The 27,812-nt window shown below is 39.8% G+C and overlaps 1 protein-coding gene across 1 annotated transcript; it reads right to left on the bottom strand.

The window, feature by feature from the left end:
- Positions 1–237: 237 nt before the first annotated feature.
- Positions 238–25,573, bottom strand: LOC119916810 (phosphatidylcholine:ceramide cholinephosphotransferase 1-like). Its single transcript, XM_038736768.1, has 6 exons — positions 25,425–25,573; positions 5,209–6,096; positions 5,002–5,119; positions 4,082–4,235; positions 3,038–3,204; positions 238–2,630 (listed from the first exon to the last, which is right to left on the bottom strand). Exons 2-6 carry the CDS (start codon positions 5,820–5,822, stop codon positions 2,454–2,456), a joined length of 1,230 nt encoding a protein of 409 aa, XP_038592696.1. The 5' UTR covers positions 5,823–6,096; positions 25,425–25,573; the 3' UTR covers positions 238–2,453.
- Between the last annotated feature and the right edge of the window lie 2,239 nt (positions 25,574–27,812).

Genomic DNA, 27,812 nt, shown 5'->3' with positions numbered 1-27,812 from the left:
TGACTCTATCAGACATACTTGCAGTAGGTGGAGTCCACAAATACATACTGGAAGCAAAAACATATTTTGGGAGGGAGAGGCCACCCCCTCACTATACTGGTCTAATTCATGCGACTCAATGTGTCCATCTGCTGGCTGTTACTGGGTCTGCCATGATGTCATCTTTCAGCACAAGGACAAGCGTGATCTGCTGTAAGAAAAAACCTTTAAAGAAAGAGACAGCCAGTAAAAATCAAATACATTATAGTAAAATGTTTTATTCAAAAGCATCCCAAGTAGAATCCTTTATCATATCTTACAAACATCTGGTATATGCACAAAATAGGGACAAGGTGAGAAGTTTACAGAGAAACGATATACAATAACCAGTTTTGATTTCTTGGAGACAAAAAAACAAACAAAAAAAACCAATCCAACTTAATTGGCAAACTACAGGACAAACATTAACTCCAACCTAAATCCTTATCAAAGCCCTCAATCATTATTAGAGAGCCCTGTTGGGACCATTACTTCAAACAACTCTATATGGCCGTTTGCGTGGAAGCTGCTGTGCTCTTAAAAACTGCCGTTCTCTGAGAAACATGAAATGACTGGACAGTGCTACAAGAAGGAGGGCAAGTCTCTAATTTGTCTCAAACATAAAGACTCATGTTGGCATTGAAAGCTATTACCTTCATAAGCTCATGTAGAAAATAATGTTATTTCCTCACCTCCTCTTTTTGACAACATTAAGAAATTAGTCACCTCATAATTATTATTTATTTGGATTTTGTATAATCTAAAGCTTAGTGCAATTTTTCTTCAAAGCTTATCTCTTTAATTTAAAATAAAAGTTAAATCTAATACTTACTCTTTTCAGTTCAGTCATAGTTAAGACAAAGAAAAGCAAAACACCATGTAAATGTGTACATGATATGATCATCAATAAAAGGATGCACCTTCACATTCATGGAAATCTGTTATCCTGTTTGCACATATGCGGCAAAATATATATGCAGCTCTGCGCATCATCATGCTTCAGCTTATTCCCCACACACAAGTTTCACGTTGAGTGTTTGCTTCTTCTCCAAAAGATCGTTGCACTTTAGGAGACAATGTAGAGGATACACTGTCAACCTGTACCAAGCCCATACCATTACAGACATGCTCAGAAACGTTGCCTGAAGCTTCTGTTCTGTTCCTTAAATTGAACATTTTCCTCTAGACCTCATCACCAATAAGGTTACAAGACAAGACAGTAATGAGGATAATTCTGATTTCAAAATGGGACTTAATGTGGGGAACAAGAGAGGAGCTCATTATCTCCAGATTTAACTGCACTCTGCCATTTAGAGACATTTCTTATCCAATTTCTAATCAGGCAGTGATGTCTAGCAGATACTGTGGTGCAAAGTAAAACTAGCGAATGTGGTGTCCATAGGAGACTGAGCATCAATGATCAGGGTTTGAACATGGCTGGTGTTGGTTAAAGACTGATTGGTAAAAATGAAATGTTAGACAAAAAAAATACAATTAACAGTCTTTTTTTCTGTTAGAACAGCATTAACCAACTAAACATAGACATCATCATAAAGCTTCAATAAATAAACGGGACATTTCACTGACTGCACTTAAATTTGGGGAAAACCAATTTTCTGGTAAGGCTGGCGTAGTTGTTTTTACATTCATGGAATTCACGAGACTGTTAACTATGTACCACCTCGCACCAGGGTGTGGTTACACCCGCGGCAGAGAGACACAAGACACATATTACTTGTACTGTTTTACAATCAAGCTAAGAAAGGCACTGGAATATTGTTATACCACGTTAGATTCTTATGCTCTCAGGTCCGTCTTGAAAAAGGTAAAAATCTAAAAATCTTTTCTTGGACATCATTGTTTTTTGAAAAATAAAGTTTGACATACTTAAAAAAATTATTTTTTGCACCTTTTGACTCATTTTAGCAAGGACTGTTTACAAAAAGTAATTTGCTATAAAAAGAAGAAAAAAAAAAAAGGAAAATGCTTATGGCATTTTGGTTATCAAATAAGCATTTGATTGACACCATTTGCACTAAAAATCTTGTAGGAACATGAAGACATTAACTATGGTTTTGTGCAGAGAGGGGAAAACAAAATTTGAGTCCTTATGCCAAAAACTGTTGAGTTTTAGAGGTTTTTCTAAATGCTCCATAGATGTGGTACAAAAGCAGCAACTGTTATGTGGCTCACGAAGAGGAAAAGACACAAAACAAATATAAATTAGTGCTCTGTGTTGACAAATACTACCAGGAGAGAAAAAGGACGAGAGAAAGCAAAAATACCAAGTGGGTCACAGTGCTACCCATTTGGACAGGGATGTCTCTGTTACTAGAGGTGAAAGGACAGCGCTACATTTAACAGTGTCATCTTCCATGGGTATAAACAGCACTTATGGAAGTCATAGTCCTCCGCCTGCTTTGACATAATAAGGGTCACTGGATGTCCAGTCTGCTGTACTTCACGCCGCGGTTCCACTGCAACACTCGCCACGAAAATGGCAGCTGATAGCTCCGAGGGACCGTGCCGTTGACATTCTCTTCAAAGTATTGGAACAGTCTGTACCACCACACCCGCGAGAATGGGTTACTCTGTGACGTCTCCTTCAGCGACTGAAACATAACAAAAAAGGACACAAATTTACAAATTAGCGGCGTCATTAAAATATCTTAATGAATATATATATATAAATAATTTATTACGTACAGATTTTAACACGGACAGCAGTGGACAAGCGGAAAATCAGATACAGTAACAATGTAAAGCTAAAATAACTGACAGAAATATATTCATTTGGCAAATCCAGTGATTTGAATACCTTAAAACTCAAGATACTTCATCACACTGATGCAAAAATCTGTAAAGCCATATATATTAAAAAGGAATAGTTGGACATTTTGGCAAATATGCTTATTCACTTTCTCTCTCTCTCTCTCAGAAACAAAGTGACTATGAGAATTTCTCAAATTGGTGAACTATTCACAATCCAGTGGAGAAACATAACTTGTGCAGCACTCACTTGCTGGTTGGCCATAGTGTGGTACCACCAAAAGAGGCGTGTAGTGATGAAGTATGCAACCACCACATCCACAGTGTAATGGTCATGGGCCAGCAGGATACAGAAAATCCCCACAGCACTCAATGTCCAGCAAAACCACTGGTACCACCAGAGCCGCTTGGGGGAATCTGCCAATCAAACAAAAAAAAACACACAAGCAGGGTTAATACACCAGGGACTTGGATCCAACTCATCAGTATCAACTCTAGGGAATTCTCTTTTACAGCTAAATGGGCCATTCAGGTCAGTGAGCGTCAGCTTGTTGGTGGGGAAACACTATTTATAGCCAAAAGTTCAGAAGAACTTTGGATCTTTTGTCAAACTGTTCCACTTTTCACCTCTAGATGTCACTGCTGCGTGGAAAAGCATAGTGATACCATGTGATGTAACAGAGGAAACAACTGTTGACTCAAATTTTACATGAGAAATCACAACTTTAAAGCATTAACAATTAAAACGATAATACTTCTGACACTTGTGTTTAGTGGTGAACCATGTCAGGGTGCAAACTGAATGAAGTCAGATAATGGCAATATTTGCAGAGCAATAGAAAATTCTGTTATGTAACAGAGCAGTGCCCCAACAGCTGAAACATGTGAACAGACGTGTGAGGAGACAGCGCCTCGCCATTTCCTTTGTCTACATTTCCTGACATTATTGAGAATCGTGTTGCAAAAGCAAGCAAGTTATGAAACTGGAGAGTGAGCAAATGTTTTTATTTTGGTCAATATTTTGATTTAGCTGAGCCACCCTGCTTGCTCTTGGCCTTTAAAATGTGGGAACACAGCCCGGGCACCATTTACGATTAGTACATCATTCTTTTGACATCTGAACTGACCTTCTGAAGAAAGATTATGGCAGATGGGGTTGTCAAATGATCTGCTGCATATTCATGTATATAAACACAAGACTGTGAAAGTAAAATGAGCTTCATATATGGCTTAGAGGTAAAACTCTTCCTTTACATTCTTATGTAAACTACAGTATCAACACAGTGGAACTTACACTCTTTGATGAAGAGGTACGTTAGCGTTAACATGACGGTGTGGCCACTATACAGGTAATCGCCACACATGGTGTGGGAGCCTGTGATAGATAGGCCCCCACCAGCAATCATCTTCATTATTCTCCTCATCTGTGCCTCCCAGTTCCCGAGAAGCTGAAAGAGAAACAGCCATCAGTTACATCATGGTCCTTCCATTATGTGGTTCTGATGACTGACAGAGAAAATATCGTAAGACAGTGTTAAAATACTTCATACTGTATGAACAATGTCCCCTTTCAAATTGTTGAAGCACTCAGCACTATTATCCCTTGCATAATGATGTAGCTGTTGGGTAAATCACATACATAACAGTGCACTATATTATATGAGCATATACTGCTTTTTTGTAAATGAATCATTATATAATCATTATATCTCAAATAACTATTAACCCATAAAGTATTGTTGAAATAGAAAGTAGCACAAAGTGGGCTTTGTAATCTAGCAGCAGCACATGAGCACTACAAGCATAGAACACACTGACGGCATTTTTGCCGGGATTGTGACATTCTTCTGTGACCTTATATTTTAAAATATGCAATTGACCTAATGGAAATGCTGCAAAGTGACTTTGAGTAAACGGATGTGAAACTGTTTTCCTAGAAGAGCAACTGCAATATTATCTAATAGGGACTAGAAAAAAAGTGAAGCAATCACTCAACATTTCTCTTACTCGCACACAAAAAATGGACATGCACATATCTTACAATGAGCGTTCAGTGGAGAGCACTCAGAGGCTTTCAGCTTACAAGAGATCAAATTTTTTGCTAAAACCTGCCCATTCAGCTCGTTGGTGCCGAAAGCAGTTAAGAAAGAAAGAAGTATTTCACGCTCAACCAACCTACAAAAGGCAGAACAATAAAGTGTGTATGTATTATACCTTTGGAGAGCATTTGAAGTGCATCCCAGGAACAGGTAGAGTGGTGATGTACATTGTAATACACCGGTACAGATAGAGTGTGCCCACAATGAAAAAGAACCGCCTGCCTATAATTGACCTGGAGAGAAAAAAAAAAAAAAAGACATTTTCATTCAGTTGCAATTCAGATTCTTAATAAAAATATAAATTGATTAAACTAGACTGTACCTGTGCTTGAGTAGAATCCACTGTATAAGCCAGAGTCCCACCAGCAGCATGCCGTTAATCTCACAGATGGAGAAGGCCCACTCCACCCTGTTAAACAGGTCGAAGAACTTATCAGGCAGTGGTGGGGTGTGCTCCTTTGGCGGCACTCTCTCATGGACCACTGAAATGACGACGGTGGTGGTTATAAAGCACACTACCGCATAGATGAAAGCTATGCCCGTCTTCCCCCACTCGGCAGGGAACGAGGAGCGCGTGGCTTCTATTGTAGGGATGGGGATGTGGACCATCTCCATCCTGAAGTCCTTCATCTCTACTGTGCCATTCCTATGAAGCTTGCTAGTTCCGTTAGGTAGCCCACCAGCATGCCCATTTGCGTGGCCGTTTTTGTGAGCCTCGATATGAGTCTCTATCCGCAGCGTTTCCAGACGATCCAGCAGATGCTGCCCGCCATCAGATGATACTAGCGAGAGGGGGGGCATCTGAAAATCTGCCTTGGTGAGCCTGAGCAAAGTCGAGCCGTCCGTCTGACGGAGGGCATCTACGTACTCAGGCATGTCCTCTTTGCTGAGCCAGTCAGAGACGTCCTCTGCTGACCATGCTGCCACTTTCTTCATCTTGGCCAGTGGGCAATGTGGAGGATTAGGAGGGTCCTCAGACTAGAGGGGAAGGTTCACAAGAGGTTTGGAGGTCTATGGGACAGTGGTGAGTCCTCTCCAGGTTTGGCACATGGTGTTTCTTGCACCCAGAGGGAGCCCAGCCTCCTCTTGGAGTGATGGTGGGAGAAAGTAGGCAGCAGGGTCAATCAGGGTTAGGGCTAAGAGATGAACCACAGTGACCTCTCCTTTGGGTTTTTTCACCTCATGGGCTTTTTCACCAAACACTGCACCCCTGTTAAAAAGGAAAAATAATATGTGAACCAGAGTGCAGTGATGACTACCATATCCACCTCCACAACTCTACTGGGTGCAGTCATGGACCGGATACAAAATCAGACCTGGAAGCTAGTATGTACTCTGACTGAATCATAGCGCAGCATGACGCACAGGTACTCTGCATTACTGAAAATCACCAATGAAATTACTTCAGCTCCATTTCACAGACATGAAGCATTGAATGAATAATTCACATCATTCTAAAGCTTTCAAAATAATAACAGCAGCACTATTAGGACTCAATCGATCGGTAGGTCGATCATCGCTGCAAGTAAATCATTTCATAAAGGAGGGGCAATAGGAGATGATTTGCTCTTTTTCCGTGGTGTCTGTAGTGGTACTAACCACATGAGATATTACATACATACATACATACATACATACATACAGTGGGGAGAACAAGTATTTGATATACTGCTGATTTTACAGGTTTTCCTACTTACAAAGCATGTAGAGGTCTGTAATTTTTATCATAGGTATACTTCAACTGTGAGAGACGGAATCTAAAACAAAAATCCAGAAAATCACATTGTATGATTTTTAAATAATTTATTCGCTTTTTATTGCATGACATAAGTATTTGATACATCAGAAAAGCAGAACTTAATATTTGGTACAGAAACCTTTGTTTGCAATTACAGAGATCATATGTCCTGTAGTTCTTGACCAGGTTTGCACACACTGCAGCAGGGATTTTGGCCCACTCCTCCATACAGACCTTCTCCAGATCCTTCAGGTTTCAGGGGTTTCGCTGGGCAATACGGACTTTCAGCTCACTCCAAAGATTTTCTATTGGGTTCAGGTCTGGAGACTGGTAAGGCCACTCCAGGACCTTGAGATGCTTCTTACGGAGCCGCTCCTTAGTTGCCCCGGCTGTGTGTTTCGGGCCGTTGTCATGCTGGAAGACCAGCCACGACCCATCTTCAATGCTCTTACTGAGGGAAGGAGGTTGTTGGCCAAGATCTCGCGATATTTGGCCCCATCCATCCTCACGTCAATACAGTGCAGTCGTCCTGTCCCCTTTACAGAAAAGCATCCCCAAAGAATGATGTTTCCACCTCCATGCTTCACGTTTGGGATGGTGTTCTTGGGGTTGTACTCATCCTTCTTCTTCCTCCAAACACGGCGAGTGGAGTTTAGACCATAAAGCTCTATTTTTGTCTCATCAGACCACATGACCTTCTCCCAATCCTCCTCTGGATCATCCAGATGGTCATTGGCAAACTTCAGACGGGCCTGGACATGCGCTGGCTTGAGCAGGGTGACCTTGCGTGCGCTGCAGGATTTTAATCCATGACGGCGTATTGTGTTACTAATGGTTTTCTTTGAAACTGTGGTCCCAGCTCTCTTCAGATCATTGACCAGGTCCTGCCGTGTAGTTCTGGGCTGATCCCTCACCTTCATCATGATCATTGATGCCCCACGAGGTGAGATCTTGCATGGAGCCCCAGACCGAGGGAGATTGACCATCATCTTGAACCATTTTCTAATAATTGCGCCAACAGTTGTTGCCTTCTCACCAAGCTGCTTGCCTATTGTCCTGTAGCCCATCCCAGCCTTGTGCAGGTCTACAATTTTATCCCTGATGTCCTTACACAGCTCTCTTGGCCATTGGTGAGAGGTTGGAATCTGTCTGATTAAGTGTGTGGACAGCTGTCTTTTATACAGGTAACAAGTTCAAACAGGTGTAGAAGAACTAACAGGTCTGTGAGAGACAGAATTCTTACTGGTTGGTAGGTGATCAAATACTTGTCATGCAATGAAATGCAATTTAAAAATCACTGTACCTGTAAAAATTACAGACCTCTACATACTTTGTAAGTAGTATCAAATACTTGTTCTCCCCAGTGTGTGTGCGCGCGCGCGCGTGCGCTTCTCATCCAGGCTTCAGCCAGCAGCCAAATCTTAACTCGCTCATCCGCTGCATATCACACGTTTGTTTACAGACTTCAATGTCGGTGGTGGTCACGGGGTGGCCCTACTTGTGTTTTGGGGGGCGCAGGGTGGCAAGGTTCAACAGGAAGCACGAAGCACGTTTTGATCTACTGCATGCATACAAGGAGAAAAGGGAGGATAGGAGGGAAACAGGCCACAAGGAGGAACACATAAATCAGAGTGAAGGTCAGCGCTGAGCAGCGAGACAGCCCCACCCCTGTAAAGAGGGCAATCCGCCAGCTGTCAGGCCCAGGCACAGCCAGCTTGCCAAAGCTAAGGCCAATAGCAGCTAAATACGCTGGCAGGACAACAAACTGCACATCCGTACCTCATCTCACCTCGCCTCGGCTCAGAGGCCTGTTCATTTGGGCCAGCAAAACAGGGCCAAATAAATGGGCTATAAGCTGGGTCAACAACAACTCTGACAACACCTGGTTTCAGATTTATTCCTGCTGAGATCTGGAGAACACTTTGACCCAATAACCCCATGATACTAATGTAACATACAAATACTAAATAGCAAGTGTGAAAATAAACATATGGATAGCACGCAAACAGCATGAGGGTCCCTGTTGCGTCATCTTTGCTACATGACAACGCAGCTGTGTACTTTCACAAGAGTGCAAAGGAGAAAAGTATTTAGAGGAAATAAAGAGAAACACAGACAAAAAGCGCTTGCATCAATCTGTAAACATAGGCATAATTCAGATAGATCAGAGACTAGCTGTCACTGAGGCAGCTGTGTGCTGAGGAACTTTGGTCTATGAATCAGCTTATAGCGTGCTCAGTGCAGAAATAATCTGACGCAACTGAACTGAGAAAGGGAAAAACAAACCTTGAAACTAATAAACTAACCTGTATTTACTCAAGTAAGTGATAACAGTGGTCTCTCCAGAATCCTGGATATGAAGGTGCTACCAACTTAGATGTGTTTTGTAATTAGTATACTAAAACTGCATGAGAGTATGATATCCATTTTACCAGAGGAAAGATGGAAAGAGTATGGCGGTGCTGTGCTATTTTCCTGTTCAAGCGAAGACCTGGAAAAGGAGAAACATATGGAGTACATGTGTGTGCACTGGATTACTTTTTATTGGCTGGAACTTGGTCCCAGGAATAACATGAGGTTTTGGAAAATACATTTTTCTTCCTGAGCAAATATGTGTGGGTACTGACTGAGGTTAACCAACACCTGATGAGCTGATGGCTTTGATAAAAATGTTTCTCTCAGAAGCAAAACAGATGTTAATCTGACCAAGCGTGACTTCTGGACAATTATTGTTTGATGGCAGAGAACTCTAGAAAGAGAGGAAATGCTTCAGCCCTATGATGTTGTGAATTGTGATACAAGATAAAAGGTAAAAGAAAACATTCAAGCTAGTCCACAAACAAAGGAGTTTTTTACCATATAAGCCTTTTCTTTCCCAGTCAGAACTTTAATAAATATTACAACACAGACGGATAGGATTGTTATGTCTTTATTTTCAGCATTGAGGTGTGTTTTCTGAGCCGGTTTCTATTGTTGTATGTTTACTTAATGTAGGCTAGCTCCTACTCAGAGTTCATTTCAGGTTGTTTAAGGTCTTGACAAAGTGGCCTTCTTTTCTCTCGCTTTTTTTGTACCCGAACACAAAAAGAAAAAAAAGGCACACACTTATCTTGTGTGGTTGCAATGCTGAAAGTGCTGGCGGTTTTCAAGTGACAGAAGTGTCAACAGCTGAACTTTGAATCATAACACTGCTCGTAAACCAGCACTGAGTTAGTTCAAACTTACTGTAGCACGCAACCCTGTATCCTTGTATACACCGTATACACTTACCCAAAGAAACTTAACCAACTGGTTTGCAATGATCATTTCTTAATCATTTACCCAACATAAGTTTCCTGACTTCCTATTTATTTTTCAGCATCTCCCTGCTCCACTTTCACACAGTTAGTCTGGTCTGTTGGCAGGTCACCAGCTTAGTTCAAAGTAATACTACACACGTTTGCCTCCTCAAGGCTTGAGAGGTAGCTGTAAAAATGTTGTAGTTTGCTCCTTCCCTGATAAACAGAGGCTATCTGCTGTATTTATGCATTCGTAGATAGTGTCAAATCCAGACTGAAACTTCTTAATCACAATTCTGTTTTTGAGTGACAGATCAGTGCCCCGGACTGGCCGCTGCTGTCCACCAACGAAACATTCAAAACAGGCATTGTGGGATAACTTTTCACAATTAAGTGGCAATTTTATTGTATTTTATGTTATTGAGAGCAAAATGTTGATGCTATCCTGAAATTGACCGGACACCGTCGTCGTAATAAGTAACCAAACGAAAACATAACTGAATAATTGTTAAAGCACTAACATTACATGACTAGGGGTAAACAAACAGCTGTCAAATCAAGGCAGGTGATTTTGACAGAACAGGGCAAACTGTGTGTGTGAACACACTGAACTGAAATTACCACTAAACACAATACTGAAAGTAAACGTGTCTCATGAACTCATCAACTATCGGTAAGTGTAACAAAGCAGTTCTTATCCACAGCACTTTTGCAATATACTTAAGAGTTGTGCTGTATAGCCCTTACCCAAAAGTGTTATATTTCATAGGGTCATCATTATGCCCTTGACCCTGATCAAGTCAAATATAAGATAGATGGGGCTTAAACAAGAGTTGATAAAAGACAGAAATACACTGTATGGTCACTGCTAGATGAAAACAATGAATTCAGAGGAACTACAGCTAAAGGCTGACCACTATTGTGGTAGGTTTTATACATTTATATAAGAATATGCAGTAGGTTTTATTTCATACTAGCAAAAGCAGTAGATAACAAATCAGACTACCAATAACATTTTCATTTGTGATTTGATTTGCACTGTAAAAATGTTAAACTGTCAGTGGGCAATGTTTGTGTGTTTCAGGTGAATGACACTTTCTTCCACATAATGAACAGCTGAAATCCATGTGCTAAGGCTTCAATGAGCCATTGGGTTTCCTCAACTGGGCAGAGTCAACAGAATTCCTGAAAAAAGAACCGGCTGTACTTGACTCTGTTGGCAATGAAGGCTGCGACATCACTATTCCGCTAAAAGAGGTTTGTTTTATATAATACTCTTCCTCAATAAAGGTAAATGCGCATAACAAGCCTGCAGGAATCTAAAATAAATAATAGAGATTCTCTTTTTAAAAAATGAATGTCAGTATAGACTCCCATTTCATCTCAAATATCAAACAACTGTTCATAAATGCAATGATTGGCCCATAATACTTATTATATACCTAGTTCCTTTTGTTTTTGTGTTTAGGTGACTAATTGGGGCAATTGCACCCAGTCAAACACATCCAAAGTCTTGATAAACATCCCTTTATTTGCTGGAGTTCAGCTTTATGGGTAAAACACAGGCCCTGACACGCCAAAAAACAGGTTTCCAAGTCAGTCAGTTTAACCACACACTGCTTGAAGCCGGTTTCACACTGCTTGCTTCTTCAATTCTAAAGTGAAAAATCTATAGTAATTAAACAGCTATAAATGTAACAGCATGTCCTGAAGGAAACAAACCACTAAAGGAGAACAATCTTAGTACTTCTTCATAACATAGTACCGTAGTTGAAACATTGTGGGCATAGATCAATGCTTTGGTGACATTTGTCACCACTTCCTCTTGTCTTCACATCCGCCATACACACCACACCAAGCATAAATATCACCACAGTTTTAGAAGTAATACAACATTTTGTAGTTCTAACAATGTAAAAGTGACAACAGCACTGGAAGTAGTAAAAGTAAATTAGCTGTGCTCACTGGAGAAGGTGACAGATGTTAAAAAATAAAAATAAAAAAGTGAGACTTTATCATATTTAAAACATTACCACAACTGCACTTCTTCCTCATACAGTGTGAGCATTTCACTTGCATATGCCCCTAAAAATAGATATGTGCAAACCGGAAAAATCATTTACAAAAGTGGTTCCCAACCTGGGGGAGCCAAAGATCACAAGGAGGCACAAGGCCTTATCTGGCATGAGGTTGTTAAAAAAATGTCTGTATAACACTTTTTCTTCACACTTAAAATAGTAGACAGGCTACTTAGTAGGCTAAACCTCTGAGACCTCTTAACCTGCAACCCTTGCTTTCCATTAGTTTCCATTAGTGAGAAATGAGTGCTGATGTCTCCTCAGGATCAAAAAAAAGTAAGGCTATATATTGAGAGTTACAGTAACTTCGGTTTTATTGAGTCCCAGCCAGAATGTGCCATTTCTGGTGAAAAGCCAGCTAATGGCAGCATGAAGCCAAGCAAAATTAAACTACGTCAAGAAACAAAACGCCAGGACACTGGTGGTGAGGGCCAGGACTTTTGAGGGGAAAAAGCAGTCTGCACTATCAAAAATAAAAGCATTTGAAATAGCTGGCAGTGATTTACATGGAGACACAAGATTTCAAACATGTTCAACTTCTCATTAAGCCAAGATGCTTGTCAAAAAAGGTTGCCGTACTACAGCAAACTATCGAAATTCTGAACTCACTGTTCTGCATAAATAGCTATAATTATTAACGAGTTAGCAATTGCCATTAACAAATTTAGATTTAGCCAGAGCCAGGAGACCAGTGCCAATATGTGCTTCTTCTAGCCAGCCTCCTCCTAAGAGCACCACATTCCCCTTTACTTTTATTATTGCTATAAATATTGTTCAGTAATCTTGTTTACATTAAGTGTGCCGTGAGTTGTGTAGATAGCTCCGGTGTGTCGTCCTCCAAGATTTCGCAGGCCTTTTTTGTGACTGTTGTGATCTAAAATGCCTGATTTCGCGGCAGCTTTTCTAAAAAAAATTGTGAAAGTTGTGATGTTTTGGGGCGTTTTTTGCGATGACATTTTGGGTTTAAGTGAAGACTGCATGGTAGATGTGTTTTTTTTTTTTTTTTACTTTAGAATAATAGTTGCATCATTAAATAGTCCCTCCAGGATTTCGCAGACCTAATCCTAACCCTGCATATTTAAACCAACTTACCTTGATTCTTTCAGCGCTTGCAATAGACCGGAAAGCAACAGCCTGTGTCACAGTGATTCAGTGTCATCTGACCTCCTCCATGAGGTTCTGCCACTCTGTGTGTCAATCACGATTACCTTCATGTTCGACCACAATACTGCACTTTTGCAAAACAGTTTACCCCCGCTTTGGTTAAAAAATAAAATAAAACAACTACAATACTGTTTTTCACAGATGCAAATGTGAGATGTTGGTAACACACATCTGCTATGAAAGCTAACGTTTGGCAACACCTTGCGGGAAACGGCGATGATAGGTCACATTTGCAAAAAGTTGCGGTGATTGGTCAAAATTGAAAGTCACGCTGAATTCACTGGGATTTGTTGAATTTGTGTAAATAGTTGCGATCACAACATCACAAAATCCTGGGAGGGAAAATCTATCTGTTCCTGGTTCAAAACTACAAGTCCCATGTGCCACAAGCCTTAATAAGCCAATCACAGTAGACTGTTTCACTATGATTTAAAAAAAAAAAGCTGCATCCATGTTTCAATATGTCAGATTTTTTAAAAGTATGTTTCAATGTTTTGCCAATATGTTAATGTCAATATAGATACTAGGGTCTTTACTTCCACAGTCCACCAGTTGTTTAATATCATAACCAAGGAGCTGATCATTGATTTTAGGAAGAAGGAGATAAAGACACACACTCCTACATCAGAGATGCTGAAGTAGAGCAGGTGAATAGTTTCAAGTTCTGGGAATCAGCATCACAGAGAACCTGACATGGTCATCTCACATTTCCACGCTGATGAAGAAAGCTCAGAAACAACTATATTTCATGAGGAAGCTTAAGAAGGCCAAATTCCCACACCAAGTTCTTGTCAGCTTTTACAGAGGTGCAATAGAAAGCATCCTGACTGGAAACATCACAAACTGGCATCTCCCGAGCATCAGTGAAATCGGTGAGGTGAGGGGCCTACACAGAGCCGAAAGGATACTAAAGGACAGTACCCAACCCCAGCCACAGCCTGTTCACCCTGCTGCCTTCTGGGAAGAGATATAGACGTTTCTGCTGCCACACCACCAGACTGCAGAGCAGCTTTCCTCACGCAAGCTATCAAACTCTTAAACTCTAATTCATCCTCAGTACTGCTCCAGTGATGATAGTTTATTTCTGTTTACCATTTTTGATAATTGATTCTTTATTAATGTATATTGTCTGCTATGTAGCAGAAGGGAGTTACAAAACTTAATTTCGCTCTATAACTTTATATTAAAGTTAAACCTACCTACCTAATTTCACACGAGGGGAAGTAGTGACCAGACACACACACACACACACACATACAGTATAAATATGTAAGAAACCGTTTAATAAACTCCAACGTTTTTTTACTGTGCTCCTAAACTTCTTTCTGTTCGCCTAACAGTTAGAGCCCTGTCATACAGTTCATATTTTCCCTCAGAATGTCCGGTGGGAACGAGGACAGAGGAAAGAGGGGGTTGGGTGGTTTAGCACAAGGCAGTACACGTGACATCACCATATAGAGATCCCACCCAGGAGCGACAATATGTCAAGCAGACACAAACATAAACACAACATCCGTAGCCCATCTTTAGGTAGTGTGGTAACGAATGACTTACTCACAATAGATTTGAAGAGCCTTTCAGAGGAGAGGAGAGTCAGACTGCATACAACAACTTGCAATGAGAACACAGACCAACGTTAAATCCAAACCACATCTGCCTCCTCTGATACAACTTTCATCTAGACATAGTCATTAAACATTTACTAGTGTAAATAGTAGCCCAGATGTACTCTTGTGATATCACTATGCAACGACCACTTGCCTGATCTGAATTTGAACAATATCACTTCCTAAATGCACTCTTCTCCTTTCATCGGCTCAACAGCATTGGCCAAAGAGCGGAGAAATTGTTTCTCTAACCTGCCGCCACCTTCTGTCTTTTAGTTTCCACCTCTTCCTTCATTGTCCTCTCTGTCTGCATGATGAGGAGATGGCGCCTATCAATTGTACTTTCTCCCACTCTATCTCTATTCCTGTACATTTGTTTCCTGCTGGTCATTTCATTGTGATTTCCTTACATCAACACTTACAACTTGTGAGAATTGAAACCTCACAGTGAAAAGAATGGCCTTCATCAATCTGCCAATACAGAACTGAAATACAGAAACATTCATGAGATGTGAGTACAGACTTACAATACAACACTCAACCTGAGGCATAATAAACTTGGCCTTATCAGTCTTACCACGTGAACTGGAATTTGTGACAAATCTAGTATACCTCTTAGGTAACTGATAGAATCATTGAACACTCACAGTAAAGGGCTTTTCACAACACCAGTGTTTCTACCAAGGAACCCATCGTAACTGCACGGTAACGTCATCGTCATGTAAAACTAAGCTCATTCGTAGAAGCAATGAGCAGCAAGAAGAGTTCTGACGCGTGACCAGATGAAAAATGTATTTCAGTACTCCTTTAAACAAACACATGCCCTGGTGGTTGATTGTCAAGAGGAATTCAAAATGAACTGGGAAGCTTCAAACATACTGTGTACAAAAGGGGACGCGTGAAAATCAGGTTAACAAGAAAGCTGCAAGCAAGTTGAAAAATTGAGAATAAAAAGTGAACAAAAAAAAAAAAAAAGGTGCAGACAGCACCATGATAGACAATTTTGTCTTGTTGGATACAAGCTGACAAACCGACCGTGTGACTCACTCATTTGTTTGTTTTTAGCAACCGTGTATGACATGACATGAGGGCTGGCATCAACTGCCACAGCAGATCATGAGTTTTCCTCAAGTTACAACAGCCTGTAAGCAAATAATGTGGAGCTGCGACAGTTGGTAGCTCGACAGCAACTGTTTGATAACTGATTAACTGTTTCAGTCATTTTTCAGACCAAACATTGTCTGGGTCTGGCTTCTTAAATGTAAGGGGTTTCTGCTTTTCTTTGACACACGACAGTAAATTGAATATCTTTAGGTTTGGGGCTTTTGGTCGAACAAAACATGCAATTTTAAGACATCACCGTGGGCTTGGAGACATTACATAACACATCGAATAATTGAGAAAATAATCACCAGATTAACTGATAATGAAAATAATTGTTAGTTGCAGCCCTAAAATAAACAATGCTCTGTTGTTGTTCCTACATGAAATAAATTAGGAGCACAGAAAGAAATTGAAGAGCACAGTAAAAATGTATAAATAAAAAAGTTACACAGAGTTTATTATACTCTACTATATATACTTCCTGTGTGTGCTCCTTCTTGTAAAACCAGTGGAGGACTATGGAAGTGAAGATCCTGGTATCTGGATACTTAGCATGGGCCAAAATATTGTCAAAGCTTTTGAAAATATAAAAAAAAAAATCTTTTTGAAAATTTGACACACTGAAAACAGCTTTTAAAAAATGATGACTCAAGTTTTTGTATAGCGAGCTGTCAAGCGGCCACAGATCGACTATATTTTAAACGAACAGCGGCGGGGCAGGGGGATTACGGTAGTCATTTTTAGGGGCATATGCGGCTATTTTGGTCACCCTGCTGTATGTGATACATTTACACAAGATGGTCAAATCTTTGGACACAGATATTGCACAACCAGCAAACAATGTCAGTCACACAAATCCACACAAAGAGGATTTTCCCAGTCAAAAAAATGGTAAAAAAAACGTCCCACAGGTGTCGTCCTCGTCTTTATACACCGTATTCCAAAGAGTGTATCCCTTTACAGTTTTTTTTATCTTGTGAGATAAACCAACAATGGGTGAACAACATGCTCTCACCTGTATCCCTTTACATCTAGAATACAAACGCCCCACAGGTAGACAATGCAAGGCCAATATTTACACAACTGGGCCAGCCTGGTTGAAGTGAAAGATATGGTTAAAGATTAACTGCATATGTTCCTGCTGTGGGTTACACATTAAATACAGGAGTTCAGTCCTATTAAAATTAGTTTATATACTTACATCAAGCTTTATGAAGTATGGTGCTGTGACTCATCCTGCTATTTCTAAGAAACTAAAGTCCTGATCATTAAAACCTCTGCAAAAATCATACACCTATGAAACTTTGGTAATGCACTGTGAACTTCCACAATGTTCAGCGACCAGCAGCACATAGCCTATCTTTGTTGAAGTATTTGGGAAGGATAGACTTAATGATCCTACTGTGTTTGAGTGAACACAGATAGGGATGAATAATGTGCTTGGAATGTGCAGTAATTTAGAGATTAAAGGGTCAGCTCACCTAAAACATTACAAAAAAAAATGTTACCACTTACTAACCAGCTAGCAGATAGTTTTAGTTTGTCATGGTTTTGAGTTTTCATTTTATTTAATTGTTTAATTGTTTTTCTTAGATTTTTAATTCTTAACTCTCACTATTGTTTGTCTAATCATTTTGATACAGTATGTTGTTTACCTTGATATTGACTTACAAGCACTTAAATAAATTGACTTGACTTAGGAACTTATTTATTTCTGCCTGTTGCTATGTGAATATATGAATGTCTCACTTATGAGGGATTATTACTATATTAATAAAATACTGCTGCATACTACCACCAAGTTCTCCACTAAAATAAAATATTCTCAATACAATACCATTATTCCGTCTACGAGCAGTATCAATCCCAGTTTGAAGGCCTGCTCAGATAAAAAAAAAAAACTTTTCTGAAGTCTAAAGTCTGTTTAAATGCCAAAAGGCGTTTGCACTGTGCTCGTTTTAGTTTTTTTCCCTTGTTGCAGTGACATTCTACTTCGTAGAATACCATACCATTAGTGAGTTAGCAAGTTTCACAGAAACATACCCTATCACTACTGAGAATTTCATGCTATAAACTTGTCCATTATTGTATTTCACTAGGAAACCGAAGTGTTCCCAAACAGAAGACCTTAAGGGAGGGTTTTTCAAGCTCTGGCTTCTCTGCACTGGCCATGATGCTCAGGTTGGTAGTTAGCGAGGGGCTGGGCTAAAGTCATAAACTGTATATAAAAAGGCTAAAGCGCGCTTCTTGTGTAGCACCGTAAGGCGGCGATTTGGTCCACCACTTAATATGTCCGTGTGGAAACTCTGGATTTACGTATGTTCCACACAAAATAAATTTTACCAAACAATTACACTGACATGTTGTCAGTGTGGAAGCATTTTAAAGTATCAGAGAAAGACGTAAAAATCGCTGTTTGCAGACACTGTTCTGCTGAATTGTCTCCTAGCACATTCACTCATCTGTGGCTGACTTCTTAGAAAAGGAAAAAAACAGTCTGACCCGCTTTTGAGTGTTTCTGTCACTAATTTCTGAGAAGCCGATAAAGCTAGCCACACCTAAATTTGGAGTGCACATGTATTCAAGCCTTTAAGGGAACTGAAACGGAACAGAATGAGCTGATAGGCAGGTTAGCGTCATTTTCTCTCTTTACAAAGACAAGTGTTGCAGTATGAGAGTCCTACCTGAAGAGAGGCTCTGAGGTCTTCATGTTGCGCGATACGAGAACCACATACAACATTATTTATCAGATTGGGTCAGACTGAATTCAGCGCAAGGATACACATGTGACAACGTCCGGTTTTCAAAATAAGGTGTCTATTCAGTATGGAAATAGGATTAATTGGATTATATTCACAGAAAGTATAAAACATATTATATGTGTACATTAAAAGTAAATGGACACATGTAATTTACTTTACTGGACACATGCAATTTACTTTACTGGATCCTCTCGGCCTTGGACCCACCACCATAGTCTCTCCAACTCCTGTGGGAAACACTGAGTAAAAAGCACATTTTGACTATTTAATTTATGCAATGAAAAAAAAAAAAAGGCAAAATAAATGGAAAAAATGTTAATGTACTCGTTCGGCAAATCTTTTCATTATATTCCGTTTTGGCTTCGGCCAACAATTTTCATTTCGGTACATCCATCATTTATAGCAGACAAGGCATATAATCAAAACCATTCACATGATTGAATTGACTGCATAGCTGTCAAGGTTGATGCAACTGTAGAGTGTAGAAATCAACATAACCATTAGCAGATGGGTTTTACGGTAATAGTTGGCATTTAAAAGTAAATTACAATCAGCACAGGCATCAATTTTACATTTTTAAACTACACTTTTTGCTTCCATGCTTAGTTTTCTATTGTCAAGAAATAATGTCTGATAACTTCCAAAGCTGTACAGAGCGTATTCTTTACTCTGCATCTTTCAGATTATTTGGCACCTCAAGGGAAAATGGACCCTAGCATTTGATTAATGTATCTGGCATGTTGATAAACACATGCATACAAGCATAAAACAGTTCCTGGAAACAGCACCAAGCTTCTTGTGATAGCACATACAGAAGCCTGTATTGGCATTGTATTAACAAGAAATGTCAAAACAATCTGGTCGAATGAAACCTCATACAATGGATGAGCTATTAGAGAAGTCTCGTCACTGTCAAACAAGCTATTCAGGGCAAGAAAAATGCATGAAAGTGAGAAATTTAACGCTGAGGTCTGATGATGGCCTTGACTGAGTGCAGTTACTGTGAGGTAAGACCACAGGCAACGAGGTCTGATACTTATTTGTGTCAGAGAATAAGCATTCTGGTAGCCATAACAAGTGACAACAAAAGCTCCAAGACATGTATTACATAACATCTTCCTACTACTGCCAAGAAATACTGCACTTCTAATTTTGTGAGATGGAGACTACAGTTGCAGTGTGAGAATGAATATTTTCTACATTGTAAATAGGAGTAAACAAATGATTAATGTCTTTTTTCTGTTGTGTGCACTTTAAAGAACTATAGTCACAACTCCATGATTGACTGTGTTGGTTTTGTCTGCTGTGCTACTAGAGCTAGAATTAATGATCTTTTTCATTATCAATTAATCTATAAAATGTCAAGAGCTATTTAATAAAAAACCCTCATAACAATTTCCCACAGTCCAAAGTGCTTTTGGCCAACCAACAGTCCAAAACCCTAAGACCTAAAACTGTTTGACATTTTTGCAGAAAAAATGACTGAAACGATTTATCAATCATCAAAGTAGTTAACAATTTTCTCTCATAGACTAAGCAATTAATCCTTGCAGCTCTTGTTGCTAATACACAAACTACATCCAGAGTAACATAATTGTTTGTACTGTTTTAACACACATTTCAACAGAATTATTTTCACTGAAATTAGCCTTTTCTATTGCTTAGCAATGTCAGTTAAATTTCAAACATCTGAGTAAATACCTGGACCCACTAGTCATTCATCTATAAATTAAAGTAAAAGTTACACAGCCACATGCAACATTTTCTTCTACTGACGTGTTACAAAACCACTGTGCTGATCGGTCAATATAGGTACTCCCACCATCAATATATTATTATACAACACAGGGATATGACAAAGTCTACAATGCCAAATAGACCTATTTCGAAACTTGCTTCATCATACAGAACATGACAACCCCTGCAATCACAGAGCAATATTATGTCCAATCAGTCTGTTAGTTAACAGAGCACAGTGTTTGGCCAAGGGTAAAGATGAGACAGACCATAAAACATGGATGGCTCTTGCAGAAGTCGCCGGGGGAGCACAGATGAATGGCACAACAATCTCTGTGCTTGTAGGTGTTATCTGCTAATGAAGAACCACCTGTGGCTTTATGAGTCACTTACCAGGAGCTGTGTGCTCCAGTATACTTTGGAGCTTTTCTCTGAAGTCTCTCCTTGATAAAAGATGGGCCAACTCAGTACACCGGACTGGCGTCATTGCGAGTCAGTTGAAGTGCGCTTAACCTCTTCCTTCACTTATCAGGATATTAGGCATCACAGCCCCAGAGGACCAATGCACAACTCACCTCTCTCTTCCCTTGTGACATGCAAACACATCATGTCTGAGGTAGTAATTACTGGGCAGCACAGCACCGCATTTAGCCCATCCTTTCATATTATAACTATCCAAACTGCAAAGGTCTGTGTCAACGAGACCAAAAGCTTAAGCGACCTGTTATGACTGTATGTTTGGGCAGAAAGATGCAATTTCCTAACTGTGTTTTTCTATGGTTGACACTGTTGAATGGTTCTTGACACCCTGTAACTAGGGTTACATTAAAGAGACTGGATAGTGCATCAATAAATCTTGTGGTTTACTTTCTTTCACACAACACAACCCACAAATAGCAGGTCTTTCTTCAACCTGAATTCAAAGTGAAAGTATGAAACATACTGGTTAAAAAAACACTAACATATACTGATGACTCTCTATTAGCCCATGTGTTTGGGATGTTTGAGATGTTGTATTTTAGGAGTGTTAATTTGCACAGGACAGTAGTTCTGGACCTTGCTTTCTGGGTCTCTTTGACCTGCACAATCTTCCATGAAGATGCTGTCCGTTGTACCCCTTTAATGATCATGTTTGATGAACTGAAAGCTCCACAGCACTACAAAAAAAAATCCATTCTTCCTAACTAGGAAAGAAAAAATAACTCAGTGGGCGGTACATCCACTTCAGGATGGAGGCACATTCATATAACTGAAATATCCTCAGAAGTATTTTTAAAGTTTCACAGACCCTGACACACACACACACACGACATCCACGTGCAGTCAATGTTTCCAGACATTTCTTACCTAACCAGGCTTAAAAAGGGTTAGGCAAAAGGGGCATGGACAACACCCACAACCGCACAGAAATGTGTCATACTGTACATTATGACTTATGATCTTGCACAGTACAATCATACAGTTTATATCCATGTAGGCTGGATGGGTGTAATTTTAATGTGCAGGATTTACAGACACGCCTTCTTATAATCAAGTACCATCCTAATAACTGTTAAAAAGCAGTACAAGAGGAAAAAGAAACAATTCTCACTCTTCTATGACATTAAGTAAACCACCATCTTTCACAGGGCTCATTTTGGGCCTGCTAGTAGTTAGTGTCTCTTTCACATTCACACTTTATACATACATAAATTGGCTTTAATCTACCTGTGGTTTTCCATGACACTGGCCTGCCTCTCCATCTGCCCTCAATATAGCATTGTGCTGCATTTAAAATAGGCCAAAATATACAAAAAAATAGGGCAGGAGCAGGTCTGCAGCAATTTGGCTACTTGGGTGCTTGGCACACTGCTGAAATATAGTCACACCGGCATGCCATGAAGTCATACACACACCAAAAATCTCAGAAAAACTTGACTGAAATATGTGGAATGTAGGAGGAAGCAAGTTAATCGAAACAAGTCCGGACAGGGTGATACCCAGCTCAGGTGTAGGCAGGCTAGACAACAGCACAAAACAAAAAACAAGCTGGCCTTCACAGGGGCAGCTTTCACTACTTAAAATTCCTTACAGATACGCCCACCCTACACCCACCCTTCTCCACAGGCATGTGTGATTTACCTGGATCATCTATTGTATCTAACCTTACAGACACATCATTTCAAACAAATTCATTTAAAGTCTGTGTGGCTCCTTCATTTATTCAAACAAAGCGCAGCCAACTAAGATGACATTACACGACTTAAAAATTGTCCTTTTGTCCCACAAAGATTATTAAAATTTCATCTCATGTTTTTGCCATAATTTCATTTCAGAAAAACATAAAAATAGGCTACATCAAAGTGCTACTAGCCTAGATTTCCAAAAAGCAGTTGTAGGCCACAGGAAACTGGGACATCATGTGAGTGGCGGTAGAACTTCATGTGTTTCTAATTATGGCAGAAACAAGATTAAAGCCATTACATATTGTTTCTCTGGAGGCAAACCTATGATGGAAATCAAATGAGAAATGGCTATTGGCTGGCACTAACATTATAGCACACAGTAAACAGGCCAAGGCCATCAGGTAATAGCATTATAACTCAGCTGTGGTTTGAGTATTGAAGCTTAAATACGCTGGAGAGGAGCAGATACACGCATTTGCAAATGTGTTATCGTTTTAGAGAAGACTAACATGTATTTCAAATGTCAAATGTGTATCTATTTTAGAACATCAGAAGACTTGCACAGTGTTTTCCCTTTAGTTATCTTTTTTGAACGGAAATCTCTTCAAAAACAAACTGATAGGTGAAACAACAAAATAAATGCCGGGGTAATTTGCCGCGGATCTACACACTGTATCAAGTAATTTATTAATCAAGCAATGTTTTGATCCCACAGAGAGCTTCTTCAGGCTTTGTCATGCCAAGTAATATCAGCAGGTAAAACAAACTTTGTTTTACTTGGCAGTGGCGTGTATAATTTTGGCTCAACTAAAAATTTACCTTAAAGCAAAGCACAGAATATACAGTATACTCAATACACAATAGCAGAGAAGTTATGAAAGTTACCTAATAAAAGAGTTCTATAAATTATATCATATACTAATGCAGTTTTAAACTGCTGCGCATATAATGCTGGCAGATCATCTTCTACATTCTATTGTAAGGTTTTGAATTGAGAATATAATTTCAATATAAATTGTTTGTCCCTTCATATTGATTTAAATGTTTTGTAAGTTGACGGCAGAGCTGGGCAATAAGTCAATTTTAGCAGTAAATTCGAATTTAGGATTTAGGATCAAGTTTATAAATTAAAAGTGGGTAATTACACAGAGGATTGTGGGTCAGAACAGCCAGAAAATATTTAATTTTTAGGCAATATCACACAGTCCTAGTTGATGGTTAGTTAAAATAGTTGCTGAGCTGATGTTTTCATCTAAATGTTAGCAAAACATTGTTAATTGTTAAGTGTAAGAGTATTACTCCAGTCAGCTCTGCTTAGGCTGTGGAGAAGTGATTATTCAGGTATTTAGGGGGTTATCACTACATCAAAATACCCAGACTTTTACTCACCTTCAGATAATATGTCAACTCCATTTTGTCAGTAAGTGTGTCATTCATAAAGACAACAATGACGAGAACGCACTTTTTCCACGCTGGAGGAAGTTGATGAGCCAAGCTACTTTTGGTCAATACATTTGGTTGTCAGCGGAGACCGTTTTCCAAGGCAGAATCATAGCTGTGCCTACAGAAAGCTCATTGTTTCCACTTGTTGATAGTAAGACATGCTTTTTTATGGTAATGAGACTGTCTCTGCAACTGGGCTGGATGCAGTGCCAACAATAACCCCTATTGACTCACTTTAACATTTTGCCCCCTTGACACTCACTGCAGTCACATTGTCTGCAAAAAGTTGCTTTCTCACCAGTTCCCTTACACAGACATCCCCCTGTTTATTTCAATCCCTGTCTCTGTCCGCTCACCTCTCGTCTGTCTAGGCAGTGAAGCTGTGGCCTTAGTGGATGTTGGGTTAGCAGACATACACAGCATTTCCTGCTAACAGAGCAAATGTGTCTCTTTCCCCAACGACAACAACTGCTCAAACGCATCTGTGAGCAAGTCTGCCCCCCCTTCCCCCCCTAAAAAAGGGGAAGGGACATGTCTGTAGGACTAAGTAAAAAACGGAGTTAAATCAGGTCACGCCGTTCCGCCCAGTTTTTTAAGGCGAATACACGAGGCAAATGTGACCCTGCCAAGAGATGCAGCGCAGAACAAATGTTTGACTACCGTGAATACTCCAGGTTAATATTTACAAAGAGAGAGATCAGCCTTAACGTTAGCAGGCACACCTGTGAGATAGCGTCACATCAAATGACACAGGTGGCTTAACGTGATACAAACACTGGTTTCATTCACATTAAGGCCTCGGCAGCCACTGTATAGTGTGGCTTAAGAGCTTATAGTCTGACCACCTAAAAATAGATAGACAAGCTGGCGTCTTCAGTATTTTAGCTAGCGACTGTTAGCTCGCTAGCTAAAAGCATATAACGTTACTGGGGTCGTGTATACGTAGCGCGATTTTGGGGTGACGCTTAGCTACATGGTCATGGATTACAAGGCTATAAAATGTTTATTTGTAGCCCTAAATATTATCCAAACTCAACTTTTTTGACAGGATTAAAATAAACGTTAAGGAGCTGGAGTGAAGCTCCTCTGCCTATCTAGCTGGCTCGGGATTAACAACAACGGGGTTAGGCGTCCACTGATAAAATGTTTCAATACAAGGCCAGTGAGCAACACTAGAAAGCTAACGTTAACGTTACATTTGGCTATACATATACCGTTAAGAAGTGGTCTGTCAAATAGAGCATGCAGAGAGCAGCACAGCTTAACGGTATGTTGAAATGCCACGGTGTTTACCTTAAGAGTTTGTACTCAAGCTTAACACATTAACTAACGGTTACGTTAACGTTACCTTACCACCACTTGGACCCGGAGTGTTAACTCGTCTACCACTCACAGGAGGCTCAGCGTTTAGCTAGTTCTGTTTTCGATAAAAGACCACTGAAAATGTTACGTATGTACTTACCTTGCCTTCGAATGAATTCTCTTCAAACCGTAATGATTATCACCCGCAATGTGGTAACATTACGAATCCCTCTTTGAGTCTCTTGTCATGAGTAGTCGGCATACACTGTATAGTAGGCGGTGAGAGACTGAAGGAGCGGGGAGTTCCCATCGAGTCGTCATAGCCGAGCTGCCTTCAGGTACCCTCAGATATGTTGTTGTTACTTAAGTCCCCGTGCGGCAAAAGGTGAGATAAGGTTGGATGGGTTTCGATTTCTAAACATAGAAACACCGCGATAAAACAGCACATCTCAGAGCACAGTTGTTTGATTTTATTTAGCAACGGAATGCGCAACAAGACGTATTTACACACTGGAAATCTGAAATTGGAGCACTAGAGGAACATTTGAATGCAGCAACAGTGACAACTACGTAAAAAATGCAGCGTTGGAACCAGGGGCAGAGCCAGATGTTGTAAACATTCGGAGCTTAGCCCAAACCAAAGGGGACTACAATCTCGTTTTTATTTAATTGTTCTCCCGCTGCAATCCAAAACAAAACAAATGTTGAGGATCACTCATTTTCACTCCTGGCAACTAAAAAGAGGTAAAACTTATCTGATGTTACTATTTTAAGTTATATAAACCAAGGTATGGTAGGAATATGGTGTAACTGTCATCATTGGAGGTAATTCGGTTTGATTAGGATTCAGAGGGCTGTGATGCATTACAAAACAATTATAGAATCTTTTTTTGTATATGATGTATTACATTTGCACATTAAAAACAAAAAGTCTCCTCATCAGCTTAAAGGACTAGTTTGCATCCCTTAATTTACTTTACGAATTTCAGCTCCTTTATCGTCACCACCATCCTTCTGTCACCCCCACTGATCAGAAACTTAAGATGCAAAGAATATCAAATGCATTCTCTTACATTTACTTCTGGCATCTGTGCCCAATTTACTCATCTTCTATTCACTTCTTTCTTCTAAACGCATTTTCATCTCTTGTCCCTCTTCCATTTCACCTGCTTTTATTTAATTTTTTCTGGAGTCCCTGGATCACCAGTTTGCAGTTAATCCACCTGCTGTTAAATTAGCCTATTATTACTTTTGTTAGATTAGTACAGGAGCATCTCAAATCTCAAAACAAATTTGAATCTGGTGGAAAAGTTAATTGTGAGCACCAGAACCAGACTGAGAGATTAAAAGCTTAAGAAACTTTTGCAGGTGTTTTGAGTTAATTACCTGATTAGAGGTCTTCTCAGGTCGATATTTCTGTATAATAAATCATTTATTCTGAAATTCTAATAAATTTTGGGATACTAGAGTTTTGATTCTCTGAGCTGTAAACCCTAATCATCAATATTAAAATGAAATTTTTTTATAAGATTATATTTTTGAATTAAATTATGGAAGAAAATGAACTATTCCACGATATAAGATTCTTTTACCAAACAGGAGCAAACATACCTCGAAGCCCATTGCAGACGTTGCGCAACGTTTCAGGGAAACATGCCGTTCAATCTGAAAACGTTGCAAACCGGTGCAAAACGTTTTCAGATTGAACTCGCCCCAGGTTAGCTATTCATACGCCGGTTGATTAAAAAAACGCATTGTACGGTATTTACTCACACTAAACACTGTAGCAACACGTCCACAGACAACTGTTGGACAGCACTTTGTGTACGAACATTTATATGAGTCACAAGTACACAGAAGTGCTAATAAACAGTATAACCTACAGCTTTCACTAACTGTTGATACCCCGACAGCCATCTTGGATCACAAAGTCGGGGTATTGCAGGGACTTGAAATGAAAAAAAAATGAAATTGAAATTCCAACTTAAGGGCCCTTTGAAATTTTGACCTTTGAACTCGGAAATTCCGACTTCCCATGTCAATTGTGGTGCGTTCCATTTGACATGGGAAGTCGGATTTTGCTCATTACACAGCTCGCCTGGTCCTCTCCAAATAGTGCTCCGAAGCCGCCGGTGACGTTGTGACAATCTCACCGCTGATAGGCTTTTGCAACATCGTGTCAAGCAAATTTCCGCCCAAATTGAAAAATTTTAACTCCTGCGAACCAGTGAATTTCTCGACAAACGTCTCTTTCGCACCGCCCGGAGCAAATTCGCAGGAATTCGTGTCTTTGCATTAACTTTGTATGTAATCAAGCTGCCCAAACCGCGGGATTCGCTTTGGGTGTGAACACACCTTTAGTGTTTATTATAGTGTTGTGTCATTCAAAGAACGTTTCGTTCATAAGACCTAATCATGTGTATGACTCAGGAGGAACGGGTTGTCTCAGTGAGTGATTCGTTCATTTTCACGCATGCGTGAAGGATCTAGGACTCTTACGTTCACTCGTCAGTACAGGAAACAGAATTGATTATTTCACGACTCTCAA

Source organism: Micropterus salmoides, unplaced genomic scaffold (genome assembly GCF_014851395.1).
Source record: "Micropterus salmoides isolate LMB-PRFRI ecotype aquatic unplaced genomic scaffold, ASM1485139v1 Ms_hic_scaffold_22, whole genome shotgun sequence".
Taxonomy (NCBI): Eukaryota; Metazoa; Chordata; class Actinopteri; order Centrarchiformes; family Centrarchidae; genus Micropterus; species Micropterus salmoides.
The sequence above is the reverse complement of the archived record's forward strand: the minus strand, read 5'-3'. Positions and strand labels throughout refer to the sequence as shown.

Bases quoted from the DNA above. Each gene is read 5' to 3' on its own strand.
- LOC119916810 (XM_038736768.1), bottom strand. From the start codon at position 5,822: ATGAAGAAAGTGGCAGCATGGTCAGCAGAGGACGTCTCTGACTGGCTC. The intron at 5,120-5,208 runs GTACAGTCTAGT...TTTTCTCTCCAG, and splicing joins TGGATTCTACTCAAGCACAG to GTCAATTATAGGCAGGCGGT. The intron at 4,236-5,001 runs GTATAATACATA...TTTCTCTTTCAG, and splicing joins ACTTCAAATGCTCTCCAAAG to CTTCTCGGGAACTGGGAGGC.